Source organism: Clinocottus analis, unplaced genomic scaffold (genome assembly GCF_023055335.1).
Source record: "Clinocottus analis isolate CAN_PGR_092001 unplaced genomic scaffold, fCliAna1.0.p SCAF_3, whole genome shotgun sequence".
NCBI lineage: Eukaryota > Metazoa > Chordata > Actinopteri > Perciformes > Cottidae > Clinocottus > Clinocottus analis.
In genome coordinates, this window is record NW_027176042.1 from 24,190,136 (window position 1) to 24,212,718 (window position 22,583).

Sequence of the window (22,583 nt, forward strand, 5' to 3'; positions counted from 1 at the left end):
ACCAGGTCTTTAAAGGACTTTTATGTTAAAATACCTTCGTTAGCAACCTTTTTTTTAAAAAACAAAGACAAAACATAGTTAAAAAAGTGAGAAAAAAAGAAAACTAGAAGGGAATAAAAAAGATACCAATAAAAACAAAAAAGATAACGGAACAAATTGTTTTAATTCATAGATTTATTCAAGAGCTTACACGCTTGGTGGGAATCAAATATTTTAGACTAAATCTCTTGCAGTAACAAATCACAAATAGCGGTTTGCTGATATTTTCCTGCTCCACTTGTCGTATGTCGCTTCTTTGATAAAAATGTATGAACACATTAACAATTAACATTTAATGATAAGTAACGGCCACATTTTGTTGTTGGCCTATTAAAGAATTGTATAAAGTGTTAGTCTTAGGTGATGTTCAGAGGAAAGAACTTGTCTGTCTTTTCTCCTGGAAGACATTTTGTTTTTCATGTCGCTTACTCGGGTAATTGTTGACTTTTCATTTTCCTCTTTCAGGCCATTTTTTTCCATCCGTCCCAAGAGACACTCGACCGTGAACGATGATTAAAAGGCCTCAGTTTTCACCAACATTATGCCTCATTATTTTGTCGCCAAAGGGAACGTGACAATGCATGTGTTTATCATAACGTAGCCGTTGCTTACTGGAAATCACAGGAAACTACGTCTGCGGTGTTCCCAACAGGCGGCCGCTGATTTCAAACCAAAGGAGCCGACTCCTGAGAGGAATTTATTTCCCTCCGTAACATAACACAGATGATGAGATGAACATTTTTAAGTGCTGATCAAAGAAGGTAATAAATACATATAATGGGAAGAAAATGCTTCCAGAGAAACTATCAGACCCCACTTGAGGATTCATTTATTTTCCCTTGATATGAATGCATTTCCCGGGATTATCATCCAGCTAATCCTTCTTGTTTGGGTAAAAACAATAAAGAGAAAGCATCTTTTCTTTCATGCAACACGGTATTATTTCCATGCCTTGTTCCTATCTGGCATAGAGCTCAGTTTTTGTATTTAAAACCGAATATATAACAGAATATTGCATTGCTGCACTGTGACGTGTTCATTTATGACCATAATCACACACACGTATGAGGGATTGAGTAAAAAATAAACGACTGGCAGCTTCTCACTTGTACACCAACTGTGTATATTTTGAGCATTATTTTTTTAGGACTCGGTTATAAACCAATGACCTTAGACCAGAGTCAAGGAAGTCATATAATGCATAATTTCCATCTTATCCTGAGATTTATTGACACCTCATCTATAATATTTGTGAATTCCTATCTCTTTGGTTGAGACATTAAATAAAAAAACACTGTTATACCAAACAAAGTGCATTGACTTTATTCGTTAAGGCTTTATACAATGTGTGATATTGCGCATTCATTTATTTCCGTGTAAAAATAAAGCAATGTAAGACAAATTTGTCGAGCAAATATTCAATAAATGCGTGCTAAATGCTCCAAGTAAAATACAACAAAAAAAACAACATAACTGTGAGTCGTATAAGCAGCTGGCCTTCGCCCTGAAAGGTTGTGGGGAAGCTCGCCGTGGGGTCGGTCCTCGGTAATAAAGTGCTTTCATGCATAGGGAGTTTCAGGCAAAGTTAGAAATCAAGGACCGGAAGCGGTTGACCTGGAACAGTGTTCGCCTCCAGAGGCGCCGCCGGACCGCGGACCGCGGCCGCCGGCTCGGCTCAGCAGCGAGGGTTTCCCATCCGGCAGAAACACACCGTCCTGAAGAGCCGACACTGGCAGAAAGCACAGAAGTCGCAGCACACGTTGCTCTGAGATTTACAGCTTCCCCACAACGGGATGCAGTTAGCGGGAGGAGGAGGACGCTTCTTCACCCCGAACTTGTTCTGATGGAGGGGGGGGGGGGGAGAGAGAAAGAGAGAGACATGGAGGGCAGAGGAGAGAGGGAGGTAGGGCAGAAGAGGGAGGGAGAGAGGCAGAGAAAGAGAGAGGGAGACAGGGAGGGCAAAGGAGGGAGTGAGGGAGAGACCGAGAAAGAGCAAGATAAAGAGAGACAGAGAAAGAGGGAGGTAGAGGGAGGGAGGGCAGGGGAGAGAGGAAGGTAGAGAGAGGGCGGGAGGGCAGAAGAGGGAGAGAGAGAGGCAGAGAAAGAGAGAGGGAGACAGGGAGGGCCAAGGTGGTAGTGAGGGAGAGAGCGAGAAAGAGCAAGATAAAGAGAGACAGAGAAAGAGGGAGGTAGAGGGAGGGAGGGCAGAGGAGAGAGGAAGGTAGAGAGAGGGAGGGAGGGCAGAGGAGAGAGGAAGGTAGAGAGAGGGAGGGAGGGCAGAAGAGGGAGGGAGAGAGGCAGAGAAAGAGAGAGGGAGACAGGGAGGGCAAAGGAGGGAGTGAGGGAGAGAGCGAGAAAGAGCAAGATAAAGAGAGACAGAGAAAGAGGGAGGGAGGGCAGGGGACAGAGGAAGGTAGAGAGAGGGAGGGAGGGCAGAGGAGAGAGGAAGGTAGAGAGAGGGAGGGAGGGCAGAAGAGGGAGAGAGAGAGGCAGAGAAAGAGAGAGGGAGACAGGGAGGGCAAAGGAGGGAGTGAGGGAGAGAGCGAGGTAAAGAGAGAAAGAAATGGAGGTAGAGGAGAGAGAGAGGGAGGGAGAGAGAGAAAGAGCAAGGTAAAGAGAGACAGAGAAAGAGGGAGGGAGGGCAGGGGACAGAGGAAGGTAGAGAGAGGGAGGGAGGGCAGAGGAGAGAGGAAGGTAGAGAGAGGGAGGGAGGGCAGAAGAGGGAGAGAGAGAGGCAGAGAAAGAGAGAGGGAGACAGGGAGGGCAAAGGAGGGAGTGAGGGAGAGAGCGAGGTAAAGAGAGAAAGAAATGGAGGTAGAGGAGAGAGAGAGGGAGGGAGAGAGAGAAAGAGCAAGGTAAAGAGAGACAGAGAAAGAGGGAGGGAGGGCAGGGGACAGAGGAAGGTAGAGAGAGGGAGGGAGGGCAGAGGAGAGAGGAAGGTAGAGAGAGGGAGGGAGGGCAGAAGAGGGAGAGAGAGAGGCAGAGAAAGAGAGAGGGAGACAGGGAGGGCAAAGGAGGGAGTGAGGGAGAGAGCGAGGTAAAGAGAGAAAGAAATGGAGGTAGAAGAGAGAGGGAGAGAGAGAGGGAGGGAGAGAGAGAAAGAGCAAGGTAAAGAGAGACAGAGAAAGAGGGAGGTAGAGAGAGGGATGGAGGGAGAGAGCGAGGTAGAGAGAGAAAGAAATGGAGGGAGGTAGAGGAGAGGGATAGAGAGAGAAAGAGCAAGATAAAGAGAGACAGAGAAAGAGGGATGGAAGGAGGGCAGAGGAGGGAGAGAGAGATGCAGAGAAAGAGAGGGAGACAGGGAGGGCAAAGGAGGGAGTGAGGGAGAGTGAGGTAGTGAGAGAAAGAAATGGAGGGAGGTAGAGAGATAGGGAGGGAGAGAGAGGGAAGGAGAGAGGCAGAAAAAGAGAGGGAGACAGGGAGGGCAAAGGAGGGAGTGAGGGAGAGAGCGAGGTAGAGAGAGAAAGAAATGGAGGTAGAGGAGAGAGGGAGAGAGACAGATAGGTCAGAGGAGGGAGGTAGAGAGGCAGAGAGAGAGGGAGGGAGAGAGAGAAAGCAAGATAAAGAGAGACAAAGAGGGAGGTAGAGACAGAGAGCAAAAGAGGGAGAGACAGAGAAAGAGCGAGGGAGGGAGAGAGACAGGGAGAGCAAAGAAAGGAGTGAGGGAGAGAGAGGCAGAGACAGAGAGGGACATAGAGGGAGGTAGAGAGCGATAGAGGGTGAGGAAGTGAGGAAGAGAGAGACGGAGAGGGGGAGACAGTCACAATAAATGTAATATTGTTGGATTAGAAAGCTAAGATAAAGATGGAATCATAATAATAACTTCCCTGTGTGACAACAGAACAATATGAAGGATGAAAGTTCAGAAAGAACCGACTGAGAATATGAGACTCATCCAGGACGTTAGACGAGATGATCTCTGCTCAAAAAGTTCACCTAATAGCTTTTTATTCCAATAAATATCCACCAGCTGTCGTCCCCACACCGTGAAACAGGTTTCACTTTGTGTTACCTTTTTTTGCTTCTTTGTTTTCTTGTTCTTCTTCCCGGATTTTGGCAACTCTGGTGGAGAACATGTAAAAAAATAAAAGATGAAAAAAAAGAATTGCATCACCAGCATATTGGAGAATAACTGGTACTAAATCAATAAAGATCATTCACTTTTCATCACCCTGATGCGGAAATATACTGTCACATCATATCACTTTCTACTGGTCAACCTTTACATCTGTTTGTGAGTTTTTGTCGCCTTGTACATTGGTGTCCCACCAACAAACACCAGTACTCCCAGTATAGTATAAAAACTTGGTTTGGACAGTGACTTAACAAATAAGGTTAAAACACTCAAGTTCAAACTTACCTACAATAACAACAGGAGGCGGGCCTTTGTAAAGGCTTTGGGACAGAGCGTTAGATATGACGGCCCTATTGGTGGAGAGCCGCTCCTCGGGGATCATGTGGGCGGAGGCCAGGAAGTACTCCGTCGTCGCGAAGACAAAGCAGCCGAGCATCATGACGGAGTGCATCTTTTCCTGGAACAGAAGCCACAAGGACAGACACTGAGAACGAATGGTTGCTTGCTGGATTTTCAAACACATCTCCAGCTGGGAAATTAGACAATTACGTCGACACATTCATGCACACACAAGACGCTCAGTGGGGTTCGCTTTGTGGTGACTGTGTTAGACTTTGTGCCGCTGGTTTGCTCGCTGAGCAGCTGTCACTCACATTCTGGAACCCTGACGTTCTGAAACCTTGAAACCTTGAACCCTGACGTTCTGAAACCTTGAACCCTGACGTTCTGAAACCTTGAACCCTGACGTTCTGAAACCTTGAAACCTTGAACCCTGACGTTCTGAAACCTTGAAACCTTGAACCCTGACGTTCTGAAACCTTGAACCCTGACGTTCTGAAACCTTGAAACCTTGAACCCTGACGTTCTGAAACCTTGAAACCTTAAACCCTGACGTTCTGAAACCTTGAACCCTGACGTTCTGAAACCTTGAACCCTGACGTTCTGAAACCTTGAACCCTGACGTTCTGAAACCTTGAACCCTGACCTTCTGAAACCTTGAACCTTGCCGTTCTGAAACCTTGAACCCTGACGTTCTGAAACCTTGAACCCTGCCGTTCTGAAACCTTGAACCCTGCCGTTCTGAAACCTTGAAACCTTGAACCCTGACGTTCTGAAACCTTGAACCCTGACGTTCTGAAACCTTGAAACCTGACGTTCTGAAACCTTGAACCCTGACATTCTGAAACCTTGAACCCTGACGTTCTGAAACCTTGAACCCTGACGTTCTGAAACCTTGAAACCTTGAACCCTGACGTTCTGAAACCCTGAAACCTTAAACCCTGACATTCTGAAACCTTGAACCCTGACATTCTGAAACCTTGAACCTTGACGTTCTGAAACCTTGAACCCAGACATTCTGAAACCTTGAACCCTGACGTTCTGAAACCTTGAACCCTGACGTTCTGAAACCTTGAACCTTGACGTTCTGAAACCTTGAACCTTGACGTTCTGAAACCTTGAACTCTGCCGTTCTGAAACCTTGAACCCTGACATTCTGAAACCTTGAACCCTGACATTCTTGAACCCGAAAATTGTGAAACTCTACCCTGAAACCTTGACATTTTAGAACCCAGAAACCTGACATTCCGGAATCTGAAGATTCTAGAACCCAGAAACCTGACATTCCGGAACCCGGAAATTCTAGAACCCGGGACCCTGAAATTCCGGAACCCGGAAATTCTGGAACCCCGGAAACATGACATTCCGGAATCCTCACATTCTGCAACCTGGAACTCTTGACATTCCGGAACAGAGACATTCCTGAATCTTTGGCTCGGCGGGCGTTTGCTCATGAACGAGGTAACTTTCAGACTTCTTCCCCTGTCGGTCGATTCGTTGTCGTTTCCTTCTACTTATTTCGGTGCGAGCTGTTGTTTGTGTCTCATGTTGTTTGAAAGAATGCCGGTTGGCACAACGTTCACCGAATACTTGCGTCACTCACCGTTCCTCTCGCGTTGGAGGAGTTCTTAAACCCTCAAAATTGTGTTCTAAGAACTACGATCGACCCCAAAAACATGGGTTGTTCAAGAACACAAAAGTTTCCACGGACTAAAAACAGCACGAAATGTATTTCTTTGTTCTCAGTAATAGATTTGGCCACTACACACGGCGAAAAAAACTTCAGAATGATCAGCTGTCGGTCCACCAAGTTGCTCCAGACTGAAATGCCTCAACAATTATTGGATATTTTTCACGAGCCTCCTCATAACGTCTTCATAGATAACAAAGTTTGTCTGACATCGTACCCATTTGAAGCCGTTCCATCATCGTAATGTTCGGTTACTGGCTGAGCGTCTACTGAGCTAACGGTACTTCTGCTGCTTTTCGAATCGCTCAAACATGTTTTGCCAACCGCGAAACCCGCTTGATTAAAGCCAGGTGGGTTTTGTTGATGTCCTCGCTGTAAATAACATGCAAATGCAAATAACCGAGCTGCTGAAAAACAGCAGGTAAAAATAGAGATTCGGCTAATAAAAAACAGAAGTCTTTTTGCATCAACGTAAACAAGAGACGTCAACATGCAAACAACATATTTCAGCACTTATTCTATTGAACTGTATCACATGTGTTGGACATTATTTTTTACTTTCATACAAAAGTATTAAAGAATTAGGTAAAAAAAAAAGGGTCATATTAAACACAGAAAAATGAGATGGATCAAAATAATTAACAACAATAGAGGAGATCAAGAAGTTATTATGCTTATAAATATAGTTTTTCAGAAATCTCTTAAAACTGGCCAAAGATTCAGGAACTCTGATAGTTTGTGGAAGATGATCGTGGCTTTTATTGTTTATTTATTTATGTAAATTGTTATTTTTTTCTCACGTTGTCGCTTTGCTCCACTGACACATTGCAGATTGATACGTGCGTCAAGTTGTGCTTCTTGCGACTCGTCTTACAATTTTCGGGTACGTATAAACATTTTTTCATACGTTTGTCTTTTTTTTAAATGAGAACATTGTTGACAAAGTGAACGTTGGGTTCAATACGGTTTTAAAAAAAAAGGTGAATCTGGAACACGAACACCGTTAATCAGATATGTTGCTGATTAAAGTTATGAACGTCTTAGTTTCTTCAATGGCTGCACGATTTCAGAGTTTCTAAACAGAGTTAATGTGCCAAAACATTTCTGAATACTTTGTGGAACTTAAATTTTTTAATGTCGTTGCAATTTTGCCCGATGCCGCCGCAATAACAAAACATGATTTGTCCTTGATTCTGCCGCATCCATCCATACAAGTCGCGTCCATCTGATCATTTTTACCGAGGCTTGATAACTGCAGTTGATTTTTACGCCGAGATGCTGGCTAGACTGACGTTTCAAACCCAACTCTTCTTCACTTTCCTGGAGTCAACGAGCTTTGAACGGCCACTCCCTCGACGAGCACTGCACGGGGTTTCTGTCACGCCAGTTTGTGTTTGTACTCTTGATTCATGAGTTTCTGTTCTCGGTCGGGGTCAAATATTTCAGCAGAATATTATCTCTGCGGTGCAGATGTGTTACAGCGTCGCCCTTTAGTGCCAAAACATACACAGCTAACGGTATAGCGTCAATTGGCCACAAATGTCAAAGCTGCAGCTTACCGCAGCAGAACGGCACCGCCGGAAGAAGACTGCTTTGAGCTGCTGCTGGAACAGCAGACGGCCTCCAGTGGCTTCGTCTCTCAGCAGCTCCCATGCAGACTTGCGTCGTCATTTATTGTAAGTGCTTAACTTCATTGAGCGTTCAGTTGTTAAATCTCGTCTCTTGTTTACTCCTCTGCTCGCAGACGGCATTTAATTCAATTTGGTTCCCCGGCCTGTTGGCTGCGGTCCTCGTGTTTCATTAGGTTTATATTACGAGAGGGCAAAGTAATATAAACACCTCCCCCGTAAAGGGAATTTAATCCTGAAGGAATTTAAGGGTGTTGCAATCAGAGGCATGTCAAACATGAGACAGCGCTCTTTCAGTTGCGGTAAGTCTGTTTTTAGCAGGTTTTTAATCAAAAATTTGCTCTGAAAATTCACTTTTTTGCCAAAAAATGGATTATCACACTTTTCATTTCACTTCTGATTCAGCAAACCAACACATAAACACACACAGACACATTTTGTGTATGAATCAGATGTTTGTATTGCTGACTTGCTCTGAAAAAAGGAAAACATGAATATGGTGTAAGGACAATTCAATTATGAAAAGAGTCATGTTAATAATAACAATGCTTAGACGTTGCGTTTGGCTTCTTTCGGGCATGAAATTACTTTCACAATCATTAAAATTGGGAATAAATAATGCAGTTTTCTTTTCTCTTTTTCCCCATTTTTTAAAAAGGGAATCATTAGATTCAGACTTCACTTTTGTAAAGTGACCAAAATGGTCTTTGCTCTATTATATTGGTAATATTTCCCCCAATCACAAGCATGCTCGGCATTACGGTATGTTTCAATCCCATTTAGATTGCGAGATATGAATGGTCGTTTCAAAAATAAAATTGCAAAACTTAGTTAACGACTGCGATAATTCGTGGAACGCCATTCTAGTCGGAACAATGTTGTCCATCTTCTTCGTATCGTTTACGTTGTTTCCACATTATGAATAAACCTCCTGAAGAACAACGTTCCAACTCTAAAAAGGGTGACAATCCGAGGAGCACTTGAATGCACCATCGTCTGCGATCTCTGAGTGGCGAGTGTCACTCAGGTTTTTTTTTAAATATTTGTATGAATTGTTTCAGTGTCGATGTGTTTGTGTCCAGTACAACTCTTTAGGTTTTTTTGCTGCCTTTTCAAAGCGGTTTTGTTAACTCTTTGCATGGTGCTCGTAAACTGATTTAGCTGTAATTTTCTTCTGATTGAAAAACACAACAAATTGCTGTTATTTTGTTACTTTTGTCAACATTCACAAATAATACTGTGGCATTGATGCCTCATTTAACAACACACTGAACATGCAAGGAGTATTTAAAGATTTAAATTCTCGAAAGGAACAACAAACAAAGCGAAACGTCAAAGTATTTCTTCTCCACATTATTTACATTTTTTTTTTTCTTCTCATTTTCGTAAATGATAACTTTCTAATCATGTAAAACGAAGAAAAGTGACACAAATAGTTTGTCGTATTATAATCCAGGACTCACACAAACATGTTATTGGTTTTATCTGTCAGATTCCATAGATGAATACTGCATATATATATATAGCGATGAGTTAAAGTCAACTCTAATTTCACACCTAGTCCAAAGCCAATCATTTTATAGATTATCCAAATAGCCAAAGATAATCTTCCTCAACAAGTGTGTGTCTGTATTGGCGGAGACCATGCAGTCCTCTCCGGTTGTATTCTTTGCATATTGCACCTCGTTCGGGTGGCTTCTTGGCGTCGCTCTCAGACGTTGCTCTCATATCGCGAGCCAACAGGAAGCTACATAAATGTCAGACACGTCGCCCCCCAAAAAAAGATGAAAAAACATCAAAGCTCGTTCCCAAACGGGGACAAAGGCGGGTTTGACCTCCCGTAACCCCGGTCAGGTGGAGGGGGGGGCGTGGTGTCGTTGAGCTGAGGGCGAGCGGCTAACTTTGAACGTTGTGTTTGCAAAACCGCGACAGACAAATCCTACTCGTTCTGCCATCGGGGGGGAGGACACGCGACGGTTCATGTTTCATCCATGACAGCTTTGGGAGCAATCGTTAACAGACATGACTCTAAGCTGACCACAGTCACTCTTCTTCGTGGACGCGGGAAACAACAACAAAACTCTCGACCGCCACCTGGGGTTTAACTGTTGTTGTTTTTTTTTTAAAACCCGATTTCTACGCATTAAGCAGTCGCTTTGAAAGCATCGAGCAAGAATGTCAAACACATTGTATATGTTAAACAGCACCTCGAACCACCTTCATGCATCTCCTGCCTCGGCCGTCTGTTTCGACTTTAAAGCGTCAACACGGGATCAGAGTGGCTGTTTTTCATGAGGTTTTGGAAAACCACCCTTTAGTGCATTGATCCTTTTCAAAGCGGGATGATTTAAAGAGGTGAAACAATGACAGGGGAAGTTAACAAGCAACAAAAACATGTGCAGATGTGAGGGCCAAAATATGAAATGTATGGTCGAGGTGCTTTGCTGTCCAGATATGAGGCACAGACTGTAAAACAGTTCAGGGACGCAGAAAAATTGGCATTACAGTTTTCTCAGAAGAAACCTTAAACCACATAATTTTTGATTTCAACAGCATTCACGCGACTATATTTCAATACAAAGTCGGGCCCTAACTACGTGTTGAAGTAAGGTTATTTATCAATGCATCTTTGGACCTTTAATGAAATAACCGAACATAACTTAGTGATTTAAATGTAATGAAAAGTCAAAACCATGAGCGCAACACATATGCAATTTCATGACATAAGTGTCTTTGAGTATCAAGCGTCTTTGAGTTTTCAGAAAAGCGCTGCAAGACTCAAAAGTAGTATTATACTAATGTCAACGGAGCTGGAAAAACATTCCCAACGTATATAATAATAATAAATCAGCGCGTAGCTTCATACTGGAAACCCTTTAATGTGACACAAGTGGAACCCGTAACTTAAAGCGATTAAACTTTGTCATTTTCGTCCAGCTGACATTTTCATCATTCGCTTCCAAATAGCCTCCTCGAACGCGTAACAAAACTCAGGGACGATGAGACGTAGACGGACGGAGATGATTAATGCTGAATTAATGTGACAGATTGATGGCTCGAGGACGAGCCAGAGACAGCGGCTTGGCGGCGGATCATCCGGTCGTGTATATATATACACAGTTCTGTGCCGTGCTCTGTAACCGGCTATCGAGCCGCGTTGGCTTCACGCACCGCTGAGCAACGATCACAGGAATGAGCCGGGGCCCGGGCCCTCCGACGCAGTGTTCCAGCGCTCCGTATGAATATGGGATTTCGTGTACGTATCGTCTTCTCTCATGGCCAAGTCACTGGATACCTTGGCTTTCAAAGAGGCTTCCTCGATTTGAAACCGAAATGACCGCCAGAGCAAACTGACTGAGTCCAGTTGCTTTGAATTAAGCGCTCGACTTGCGTTGCGTAAAACCTGGAAAGGGAACAAAGGTAGGGGATGCTTTTATCACATTTGTTGCAATTTAGAAACGATATGTCATTGTTGTTTGAATATACGAGCTACGGATAAATGCAGGCTTTATAGGAACTTACGTTACCGTTAGCTAACGGTAATGTATAAGTACGTTAGCTAAAAGTAACGTAGAGGTACGTTAGCTAATGATAACGTATAAGTACGTTAGCTAAAAGTAACGTGTAGGTACGTTAGCTAAAAGTAACGTATAGGAACTTATGTTACCGTTAGCTAACGGTAATGTATAGGTATGTTAGCTAAAACGTATAGGAACTTACGTTACCGTTAGCTAACGGTAATGTAAGTTCCTATACGTTTTATTTATTTTTATATATATATATATATATATATATATTTAATATACAAGCTACGGATAACGGCGGGCTTTATAGGAACTTACGTTACCGTTAACTAACGTTAACGTATAGGTAAGTTAGCTAACGGTAACGTATAGGTACGTTAGCTAAAACGTATAGGAACGTACGTTACCGTTAGCTAACGGTAATGTAAGTTCCTATACGTTTTATTTATTTATATATATATATATATATATATTTTTAATATACAAGCTACGGATAACGGCGGGCTTTATAGGAACTTACGTTACCGTTAACTAACGTTAACGTATAGGTAAGTTAGCTAACGGTAACGTATAGGAACTTACGTTACCGTTAGCTAACGGTACATTAGTGAACAGTGACATATAGGAGCTTACGTTAACATTAGCCAAAAAAAACACGTTAAATCAAGTGACTGATACGCCTATTTGGAAATGCCCTTTTGCAAGTTCTATTTCACAGTTTTTTTCGATCGGGAGTGACAACAATTATGGAGTTTTTTTCTTCTTCATTTTCTTAAGAGGCAGATTTATTGATTTAGGACCCTGGACAAACACCATCTTGCATTACTTTCCTTAACTGGGAAGGTTGATGTTAAGTAGTAAGCCTCATTAATACCCTCCTGTAAAATTATTGCAATCAAATCAAAACTTTAAGTAAAAAGTGGAACTGAGACATCAGCACTTTGCTTCATATCTGTGATGTCGGATAGTTTAATGAATGATTATGCATTATATTTTAATTGTGATATTTTGCCAGTAACCATCAACATGTAGTCCTACAATGTTTTCCTCTGTAGAAGAAGTACACAGTAACATACAGTTTAGAAGCATATTTTAAAGATATTTTTCAGAACATAAATCATTCTTTTTCATCACCAAACAGTTGCCTAAAGTTCCCCCTTCGTGTTTTTTTTTTTCCACTGGTGGGACTAACCACAAAATGATTTTCCCCAGAGTGCAAGGTGGAGAAGTCCAAATGGCTTGGCTTAACACGGAGAACGATCTGGCAGTGAGTAAGTGTGTGTGTGTGTGTGTGTGTGTGTGTGTGTGTGTGAAGCTTAAATACTGATAGAGTAGGTGCAGCAGTTAGCAGGTGAGTGATGGAGCTGATGAGGTGAGAAAGAGAGAGAGAGAGCGAAAGTGGGCAGGAGAGAAGGTAAACTGAACTGGGACACACTAGCGACATGCTATATTTCAAATAGCCACATGCTATATTTCAAATAGCCACATGCTACATTGCGCCGTCTCGTCACATAATTAAGTAGAGACTAGAAATTGGACGACATCAACCCCTTACCAAGCATTTATCACTGTACACCAAAGAAAATAAGAAATTGTTAATTTAATTGTATAGTTTGGTTTGTTTACAGTTATTTAATCTTCATGTAAAACAGGCACAATAAAAGGTTGGCGAACATCCAATGTTGGAGCTTCTTTGCCTTTTTGACGGTGTATATATATATATATATATATATCAAATAAATATATGACGAAACATCAGCTATTGTTTTAGTATACAATAGTCCTTTCTGTTTGTGGGGGTTCAATGTTATTGCTGCGTCTTTAGTGACTCTTCGATGCCTTTTAATAATTACAAATAACTACAAATTAAGTAGAATTATTTTCGACTGGATGATCGTAATCAACGCCGGTCAGATATTATTTATTTGTCTATTTTTTTTTAATGTCCCAAGTGACATTTTATTTTAGTACATTTATTTTCAGTTCTCTCTCTAGAATAATGTGACGATTTAAACATTAGGATTCATTACGAGTCATTATTTGTGAAAGAATTATTTTTGGGGGATTTTAATTGTACAGCAAAGATAAAAACTAAATTAAAACTTAATGTATTTCAATATACTTCAATTGCGCAATAAGTAATTGTACATTTGAAAAGCAGCTATAAAAGAGGTATCTACTGATTAAAACACACACAGACAGGAAACTAGGTGTGTGTGTAAATGGAAAGTCTAAAACGTATTTAAACACCAGACCTACAAAAAAAGTTGATTTTGGTAATTTTACAAATAAAATGAGATTTTAAAAAAGCATGTTCTTTAATTAAGAACATGCTTTTTTAAAACTCATTTATTTTGTGCGCGGTTTCAAAGTGGAGAGATGTCGTTGTACTTCTTGTTCCTCACACTGTAAATCTTCTAAAAAGCGTTGTAAACTGGAAACCATTATCCCTGATTATAGGCTGTCAATTTAAAAAGGCAAAAGGGATTTCAGCTGCGCGTTAACGGATGCATACTCTGATTAGATTAGGGGCACTTTTCATTAGATTACAGGGAAGAAAAGTGGGCGAACACGGACCCTCGACAGCGGAAGAAACAAACAGGTGTTACCAGTTTAAAGTCCAGTCCAGACCATTTTTATTTATGAAAAGCCCAATAGAACAAATCACAAATGGCCTCAGAGGGCTTTACGGTCTTCACGACAAACCTCTGTGCTTTTTAACCCTCGCTTGAGAAACTCGCTGAAACGGAAACCCCGCAAAAAAAAAAAAGAGCGGGAAATTTTCATGCTGGTGCAGCAATTCTATAATATTTACACACTAATAATAATACTATTTTAACATGCATATGAGTTGTAGAACATCACTTATAAGAAGGTAAATACGCAAGTAATTCATTTTTATTACAGAACTTTTTTTTAAATTTAATTTTCTTTTCTTTTTTCTGGCAAACGTCAACATAACATAAACATCTGACTTACATTTGGGAGGAAAGTTATCCAAGAATCCTCCTGTGTACTGTGGTGCAAATAACCACACAGGGTTCACTTTTTAAAATTGATGTGCTCTTTTGCAGAAGCTGCTGGCTACACACACACACACACACACACCGGCATAATGATAATATTCCCCTTTGTCCATTTTTTTTTCTGCTTTCAAAAATGAGAAACAGCAGGAAAACAGACGGCAACCTGCAATATTTCACGCGACAAGTTTGACGTTCTGATCATAACAATGAAAATAAGCCTCTTACTGAACAAAGCGGAGTAAGAATTAGCATATTTATAATCAGAAACAGAACTCTATCGAGACCAAAACCATTTAAACTGTATTTATAATATATAATATTGTATAGTTTTTTAAAAACGATTCATTTTACACAATGAAGAAGATCAAAGCTCAAACAAGATTAGTCAGTCAGTTCCTTTACTAAAACCACTTATTTTACCATACAGTTATTTTGGGATGGAAGGGGAACGGGGCGTCCCTTATTTTGTCCCGTCAGACTGTTTTTACGTTTATATTTATCGTTATATTATACATATATACATGCTAAAATAAAAGTAAAAGATTAAAATAAAATGAATAAAGAAAATAATCAGTTTAAACCGCAAAAACAACAAAACTGAAGTGAAATATATTCATTGTATATATATATATATATATATATATGTATGTGTGTGTGTGTTTGTGTCTGCGTGTATATTGATATATGTATATGCACACGTATACATAAATACATAAATAAGAGACACATAAAATGAATAAAATCACTCATTGATGTTAAAAGACACCCCAAAACTGAAAAATACAAACTCACAGGAGTTTGTTTTTTTTCCCCTGTCGAGGTTCAGGTTTTTTCTCGTGGTCACATTTGTGGTTTTTCTGACTTGCAGAACTAAATAATTCAGGTCTGGGCTCCACCGCACATCTGCCTGCAGCCGGCCTGGTTAACCGTCCTCCGCCGCGCGCTATCGGGCGCCGAGAGAGTAAAACTCGACTTTTAGCATCAAACGCTCAACCCCTGTGGTCTTTGAAAAGAAGTTTGAAAAACTTTTGTTTCTTGCCTCGTCATGGAGGACGGCATCTGCTCCGCTGATTTACGACGAGTTCAAATGAATTCCAGCGACGACGCAGTTTTAGAAATCTAAAAAAAATCACACCTCCAAAAAATTTTAAATGTTGAAAATGTCTCTTTGTAACTTAAAGATTAAAGATAATAAAACACAATGCAAAATGTTCCACTGTCGAGATCCAGGTGTTTGTTTTTGTTTGCACTTGTAAACAGCTGTTTACTGCTGCTGGAAAACAAACAAATGAGAACGGTGAGACTCAATCAAACAGTAAAATGTGCAGTAAAACCAAAACCACAGTAAAACACGTGAAAAGCTGAAAAGAGGTGTAGCCTGGGTGCTCTCTCTCTTTCTCTCTCTCTCTTTCTCTCTGTGCATAATCTCAACAAAAATGTTTATTTGATTTTGTACAAATATTGGTTGATGGAGCTGAATAATATATTTGTAAGAGCATGCATGAATGTAGAAGAATAACTTCTGAAGCGTTGCGGACACCGGGAGCGTCTGGCTCAGTTATTTATTCTCTCTGGCGGACGATGACGCCTCCGAAAATTTACAATTTACAACCAGGAAACTGTGAAAGAGTTTAAATTTCTCCACACTGTGATCTTTATAATGTAGTCGACGAGTGTTGTGGTTGAAGTCGGCTCATCAAAGATAGAGTTTTTGTGAAATATTGTAAAAACAAATTAAACAAATATATTTTTTCTAAAATGCTCTAAATATTGTTTTATATAACTATTGTTATTTAATAACTATTATTTTGGATTTCTATAAATTATGTGTATATATACATATATATATATATAGATATATATATATCTATATATATATATATACACACACATATATATATATACACACATATATATATACACATATATATATATACACATATATAGTTTCTCTTAGTAATTCAATTTGCAATTTAGGGTGTATTTAGTGTTTACCTTGGCCTTTATAATTATAGTAATCATGTGTGTATACTTCAAAAGGTTTTTATTAGTATGAAGCTTTTATTAGCATGCTGTGTTAATAGTGTAATTAATGTCCAGCGCTAAGAGTTTAAATTAAAGGTAAAATGGTGTACGAACATGATGAAGCGCGTTTCATTAACGTTTTATTGATGTTTAATATCTTTAGTATTTATTATCAAAGTGTAAATTAATGTTTTTTGTTTTTTTATGTTGCAAGACAGATTGTTTGTTTCTCCTACTCATTTAATAATCTAACGCTCCCTGTTAACATTAAAAACAATAAATAAACTAAATACTAAATCGCCGAGCATAACAAAGTCAACGTGTGCGATCTTCTCTATTTTTTCTTCTTTTTCTTGGTGAGATGGACCGGAGAAGATCAGACCCAGGAGTCCGAGCACGATATCTGCCCGCGAGGCGGCTTGAGAGGGAAAGACGAGAGACTTCTGGCAGATTTGCGGGGACGACTTCACGAGGATAAATCAGCCTGAAGGTGTTTTTTTTTTGTTTTTTTTACGTCTGTGTCACGTCTATCATCGGACATCTGGGGCTGCTCCACTGCGCCGCCCTTTCATCTGCTGGGCTTTCACAGGTACACATAAATTATTCCAATCAGCAAAATATTTGGGGGAGGCGGGGCAGAGGGGTTTTCCTTCTGGCTTCCCACAGTTTTCTGAATTTTAAAATACATAAAAAAGCTAGAAATTAAGAAAATATTGAACACCTAGGATCTTAATTCAGGATGCAATAACACTACTACAAAGTACTCACTATTGTTTACTTTGTAATCCCATTGAAGTTATAATAATAATAGCTTTACTTTCATAAGACGTTCTATTCAATATCTTCAATATTGCAAATACATTTTTTTAACAACCGACAATGTATTTGCAGGTCGTAAATAATTGAACGTGTATCGGTTAGCATGAGCTTCTCTTTGATCGTTAGCTAACAAGCGGGACGCGGGAGCGTAGCTAGCGATCTTCCTCTGTAGCGTTTTACTCACCGACAGAATAAATTGCTCGCAGATGCGAACGTTACGGTTTTCACACACGACCGGACGCTGGCTGATGTTTTGCTTGGTCTTGGCGGGCACGCTGCTGACAACCTCTAAGCAAAACTAATTGATGGCCTGTTTTTGTGCACACACACACACACACACACACACACACACAGACACACACCGCAGCCAGCGATGAATTATGGATTGGATATGTTTGTGCATCAGGTCGCCAGTCGAGCTTATTAGGCTCAACAGGCGACGTGGTTGCGCTCAAGCGATCGGTAGCCGGTGCGGTTGCACAGAGCCAGACCTCGATGCCTGATACTGTCACTTTGAATTTCACGCCGTCCAACGTGAAGAAAATGTGCAAGTAACAAACATTTTTAATAATTACATTTGTCACATATCTGGATTTGAAAATGGCGCTCCGCAGCGAGAGTCTGAGTTGGACACAATTTTGAAAAAAGGAAAATAACTGAATGAGTTGTCATGAGAAATCACATTTTTCTCTTCGGTCCCAGTGTCTCTGGAGTGAGAGAAGAAACGCTTGAAAGCCACAATGGCACACAAAAAAAAGAGAAAGATCCAGAACCGAGTGTAACTGGAGTGACAAATGTGTTGCTGCTGTTTCACATTAATGAATCAAATCGCATGAAAAGACTGAAAACAACAAAGTATTCGACCAATCATTTCCAAAGTCTCTACTTTTCCTTGAGCACTTTCATAAAGTGCTCTATAATTTTGTCAAACAATTTGCCGCAGTATTTTTTATTTTATTTTTATCCCTTAAACAAGAGGGAATAGTGAATTTGTTCGTGACTCGGTAAAAAAAATGTATCACTCAAACAAGAGGGAATAGTGCATTTGTTCGTGACACGGTATTTTTTTTATTTTTTTATCACTCAAACAAGAAGGAATAGTGCATTTGTTCGTGACACGGTATTTTTTAAAAAATGTATCACTCAAACAAGAGGGAATAGTGCATTTGTTCGTGACACGGTATTTTTTAAAAAATGTATCACTCAAACAAGAGGGAATAGTGCATTTGTTCGTGACACGGTATTTTTTTTATTTTTTTATCACTCAAACAAGAAGGAATAGTGCATTTGTTTGTGACACGGTATTTTTTTTATCACTCAAACAAGAAGGAATAGTGCATTTGTTCGTGACACGGTATTTTTTTTAAAAATGTATCACTCAAACAAGAGGGAATAGTGCATTTGTTCGTGACACGGTATTTTTTTTATCACTCAAACAAGAGGGAATAGTGCATTTGTTCGTGACACGGTATTTTTTTTAAAAATGTATCACTCAAACAAGAGGGAATAGTGCATTTGTTCGTGACACGGTATTTTTTTTATCACTCAAACAAGAGGGAACAGTGCATTTGTTCGTCACTACTTTCAACGGTTGTGAGCGCACGGCTCTGCATGTGCGTTACTCCAAAGAAAAAGCAGATTTTTTTTTTTTTGGGCCACGTATGCGGCTACCTGCTGGGTTTTTGATCAGCCTTGGACGTGTTAGCGTGTGTGTGTGCATGTGCGTGTGTGTACATGTGTGTGTGTGTGCAGAAAAATGTTTTCAATACATAATATCGCTGTAACTGTAGTGAACTTGTATGCAAACTATTTAAATACAGAGACCAACAGTTACACTAGATATCCATTTCAAAGAAGAAAAAGAAGGCGACAAATTCAATTCAGACCCACACACACACACACAAAGTCAGGGAGCAGGGTCTTGTATTACTAAAACCCTAAATTAAATAAGGCATGATTCCCAAATTATTACACACAGATTTCACAGTTACCAGGAAAACACATGCCGGCAATTTGTTGCCGATAACCTGATTAGTCGGATTAATCCGGTTTCTCCAGCGCACGTAAAAACATACGGACACATGAGGAAAGCATTCTGGGATGTATCAAACAAAACAAGTCATTATTGCAATTATTCATTATTTGAGCTCTATTTACTTTTCGTTAATAGAAATGATGCATTTTTGTTTAAATTGCATCATATCCATGAAAAGATAAAAGCAAAAAAGAGAGGTAAAAACACTTACCCCCTACACACACACACACACACACAATAAGTATACTCTACTTTTTAAAACATGGTCCCATAATAATAATAATAATAATAATAATCTTGACAGAAAACAGGCTCCGTTTTACACCAGAGACAAATTCCCCGGAGGAAAAGTAGTGTCCCGGCGAAAGGATGCAAAGTGTGTGTGCACTGCGAGTGTGTGTGTGTTACTGTACACACACTACTACTTCCTAAGAAGTGCGCGCTCCACATCTGGACGTGGTTGCTTAAAGGTCAGAGGGAGATCATCTTCTGATCCTCTTCGTTAGAAGAAGCGGCTAATAACGGTGTGCAGGGATGTTGTCGTTTTTGGGTCAAATTCATAGGTCGAGTTTCTGAGAGACGTTTAATCAACCATCAAGTCGCTGATTGAAATGATCCGTTTTCTTTTTTTCCCCTCCCAGCATTCCTCTCGATAACCACGATCACGTTGCCGCAGGCACCGACAACACACCGCCATTAAATACCCCGTTTAACACACTTAAACTATCTTAAATTGAGCCTTGTCTGTAATACCGCTCTATTAGAGTTAATTCTTATGAGCTAGAATTAAATTATATGTTTACAGTTATAATGCTGATGTTTTGCGGCCAAATCCTTTAACTGTTATATATCATTTTATAATAAAGACCATAAGAACAATGCACAGCAAATGCATACATCATTAATTAAACGTAGCACAATTCAAATCGTTAGTATCTAATAGATTTTAACTGAACTATCTGAAGGGGCATATTACTCTAATTACCTACATTACTCATATTACTCATGCTTTTGAAATATTAGCCGCCGTTTGAACTGAGAAGTGTTTTTCTTTATTAATCCAAGAGCCAGAATAAGCACGCAGAGATCCACTAAATTATAGCGCTGGAGTGTTGATGTTAATGCACATTTATCTACATTTTAACATAGATTTATACATTTCTTGTCACTTTTTAATGTCGTTAGCAAGATGGCGAATAATCTTTTGAGTGCAGAATAACTTTCAATGCATTAAAATATATATTTAGTTTTACCGATATTCAAGAGCACTTTAAAAAAAAAACGTTTGCACAATCTTATCAGAAACTCTTGTATTAGATATGAAACACATATGATTAGATTTATTTATTTTAAGTGTAAATGTTCAAATAAAACAACTTTTTATTGACTTTTATGCAGGTTTTCTGTTTTGGCTGCAGAGGTCAGAGGTCATAAACAACCTTTTTTTTCCAATATCAAAACACGTTTGTTGAATTAAAAGTACACTTTTAAAACAATATTAAAGACTGAATATAATACAATAAATTGTGCTATGTGCGTTGACGACAGGTTTCATTTAAAGTGCAGAAATTAATCCAGGGAGTTTTCCAGTTCAACAACATCTCTGCAGGTTCCTCCTTTTTAAAAAACTTTTAACGCGTGCAAACCTTTTCCGCCTTTTGATCTCTTCCATCCCGAGGAGGCTGCTGGCGGCGCTCCTCCAGATCGCCGATACCAGAGACGGCGTCGTCGATAGATGGAGCCCTGACGGCGTCGATTCAAACTGAATCAGGAACTGATTTTTAGTTGTTTTTTATCCCCCCCGCACCTTGTCGTGAACGTGCGAAGACGCGCAGAAGCGGATTTACATCGGGATTTACTGCACGAGTTTATGTCAACGGTTACGGTTCTCAGTAAGAATTTACAACCTCGTCGACCGCGTTCCAGCTTTTTTTCTCAACTGGCATAAAAAATTTTTTAAAAACCTCTTAAAGTCGCATTTTAAAGATGGGACCCGACAGAACACGCTAATGTTTGATGCTCATCCGTGATCCGTTTGTTCCTTTTCGTCCTGTGGACCTCGTGTAACGTGCCGCCGCTGCACTTTACAGGCCGTGAGCCGTGGAAATCCTCTGGAAAGCAGCTGGCAGGCACCAAACATTGCTGAGGATCTTTTTCAACCGCTTCACAGAAGATGATTTCCACTTTCTCCGACATCGGATATTAAGGCACTTTTAAAAAGAGTGTTTTTTTTTTTAAACTCCTCGTGCGTCCTCGTGCATGCCGCGTGCCTCGTCGTCCTCGCCGTGCGTTGACATACATGACAAGATAAGATCAAAATGTCCGCTCGCCTTACCTGTGCCGTGGTCCGTCGGTCTGTCAGCTCTCAGTTTGTCGCTTTCTCTCGTTTCTATAGTGTGCCCGCTCTCTCTATCTCTCTCTCTTTCTCTTTCTCTCTCTCTCTTTCTCTCAGCCCCCCCACCCCCCAACCCCTTTTTTTTCGTGCTTTTATTTTTCTGCCTCCTTTGGTCCACAAGTCACCGCTCTCCTTTTGTTTCTGTCCTCCCGCCCGTTTCCCGCACTTCACTTCTAATTTGGTGGGTTTTGTTTCTCTCTCTCTCTCTCTCTCTCTCTCTCTCTCTCTCTCTCTCTCTCTGAGGTTTTCTTTCTCCAAACCCCTCTGTTTATCCCCCCTCTCCTCCTGTTCTTCTTTCTCTCTCTCTCTCTCTCCTTAAGTAGCAGTACCTTGCCCTGCTGTTGATGATGAAGACATAATGGGAGGTTTGTACTGGAGGCGGGACCAGCAGTGGGCTTTGGGGTGGGATGAAAAAAGGTCAAAAATATTGCAGAAGATGGAGAGATAAATGTGAACCAGATCCTACTGTGAAGTGTTGTTTCTGGTCGGTGTTATCTCTCGCCGCATATCGGAGGCCGACATCAGCCTTCCAGCGGAAAATCTTCCCTCTCGCCTATCAGAGCACGTCTGTGATGTTCGAGGTATTTTCAGACTACAAAGCGGCCTTGCCTTCTTCTGACACCAGTTCTGGTTCTGTCTGGGGATTTCCTACATTTCCCAGGACGCCGTTATGGACACACAACGCAAGCCAGGTCCCAATTCCAGACAACACAAGTCTTAACTCTAAGCAGTTGTTGCATGCGACCCCAGTGTGATCACACTTGGGGGTGATAACAATGACACAGGGGCGGACAGACAACAGCCAGAGTCTGTAGACACATGGAGGTTATGTATACATATATATATATATATATATATGTATATATATATCCATGGAAACAAACTAGAACAACACTGGAAACGCTGTTTGCCATTGTCACCCTCTTAGCTTAGCATGACGCTATGCTAATATTGCTAGATAATAGCCGACAAAAAAAAACATTTGAAT

General features: G+C 40.6%; 1 protein-coding gene across 2 annotated transcripts; it reads right to left on the reverse strand.

The window, feature by feature from the left end:
• Window positions 1–1,403: 1,403 nt before the first annotated feature.
• On the reverse strand, window positions 1,404–21,889 carry asip1 (agouti signaling protein 1). 2 transcript variants are annotated; one of them, XM_068594782.1, is made up of 4 exons: window positions 21,536–21,889; window positions 4,400–4,571; window positions 4,052–4,101; window positions 1,404–1,879 (listed from the first exon to the last, which is right to left on the reverse strand). In XM_068594782.1, exons 2-4 carry the CDS (start codon window positions 4,563–4,565, stop codon window positions 1,715–1,717), a joined length of 381 nt encoding a protein of 126 aa, XP_068450883.1. In that variant the 5' UTR covers window positions 4,566–4,571; window positions 21,536–21,889; the 3' UTR covers window positions 1,404–1,714. The 2 variants fall into 2 exon arrangements, with proteins under 2 accessions (XP_068450883.1, XP_068450884.1); XM_068594783.1 differs by lacking the exon at window positions 21,536–21,889 and adding an exon at window positions 6,057–6,153.
• Window positions 21,890–22,583: the final 694 nt, after the last annotated feature.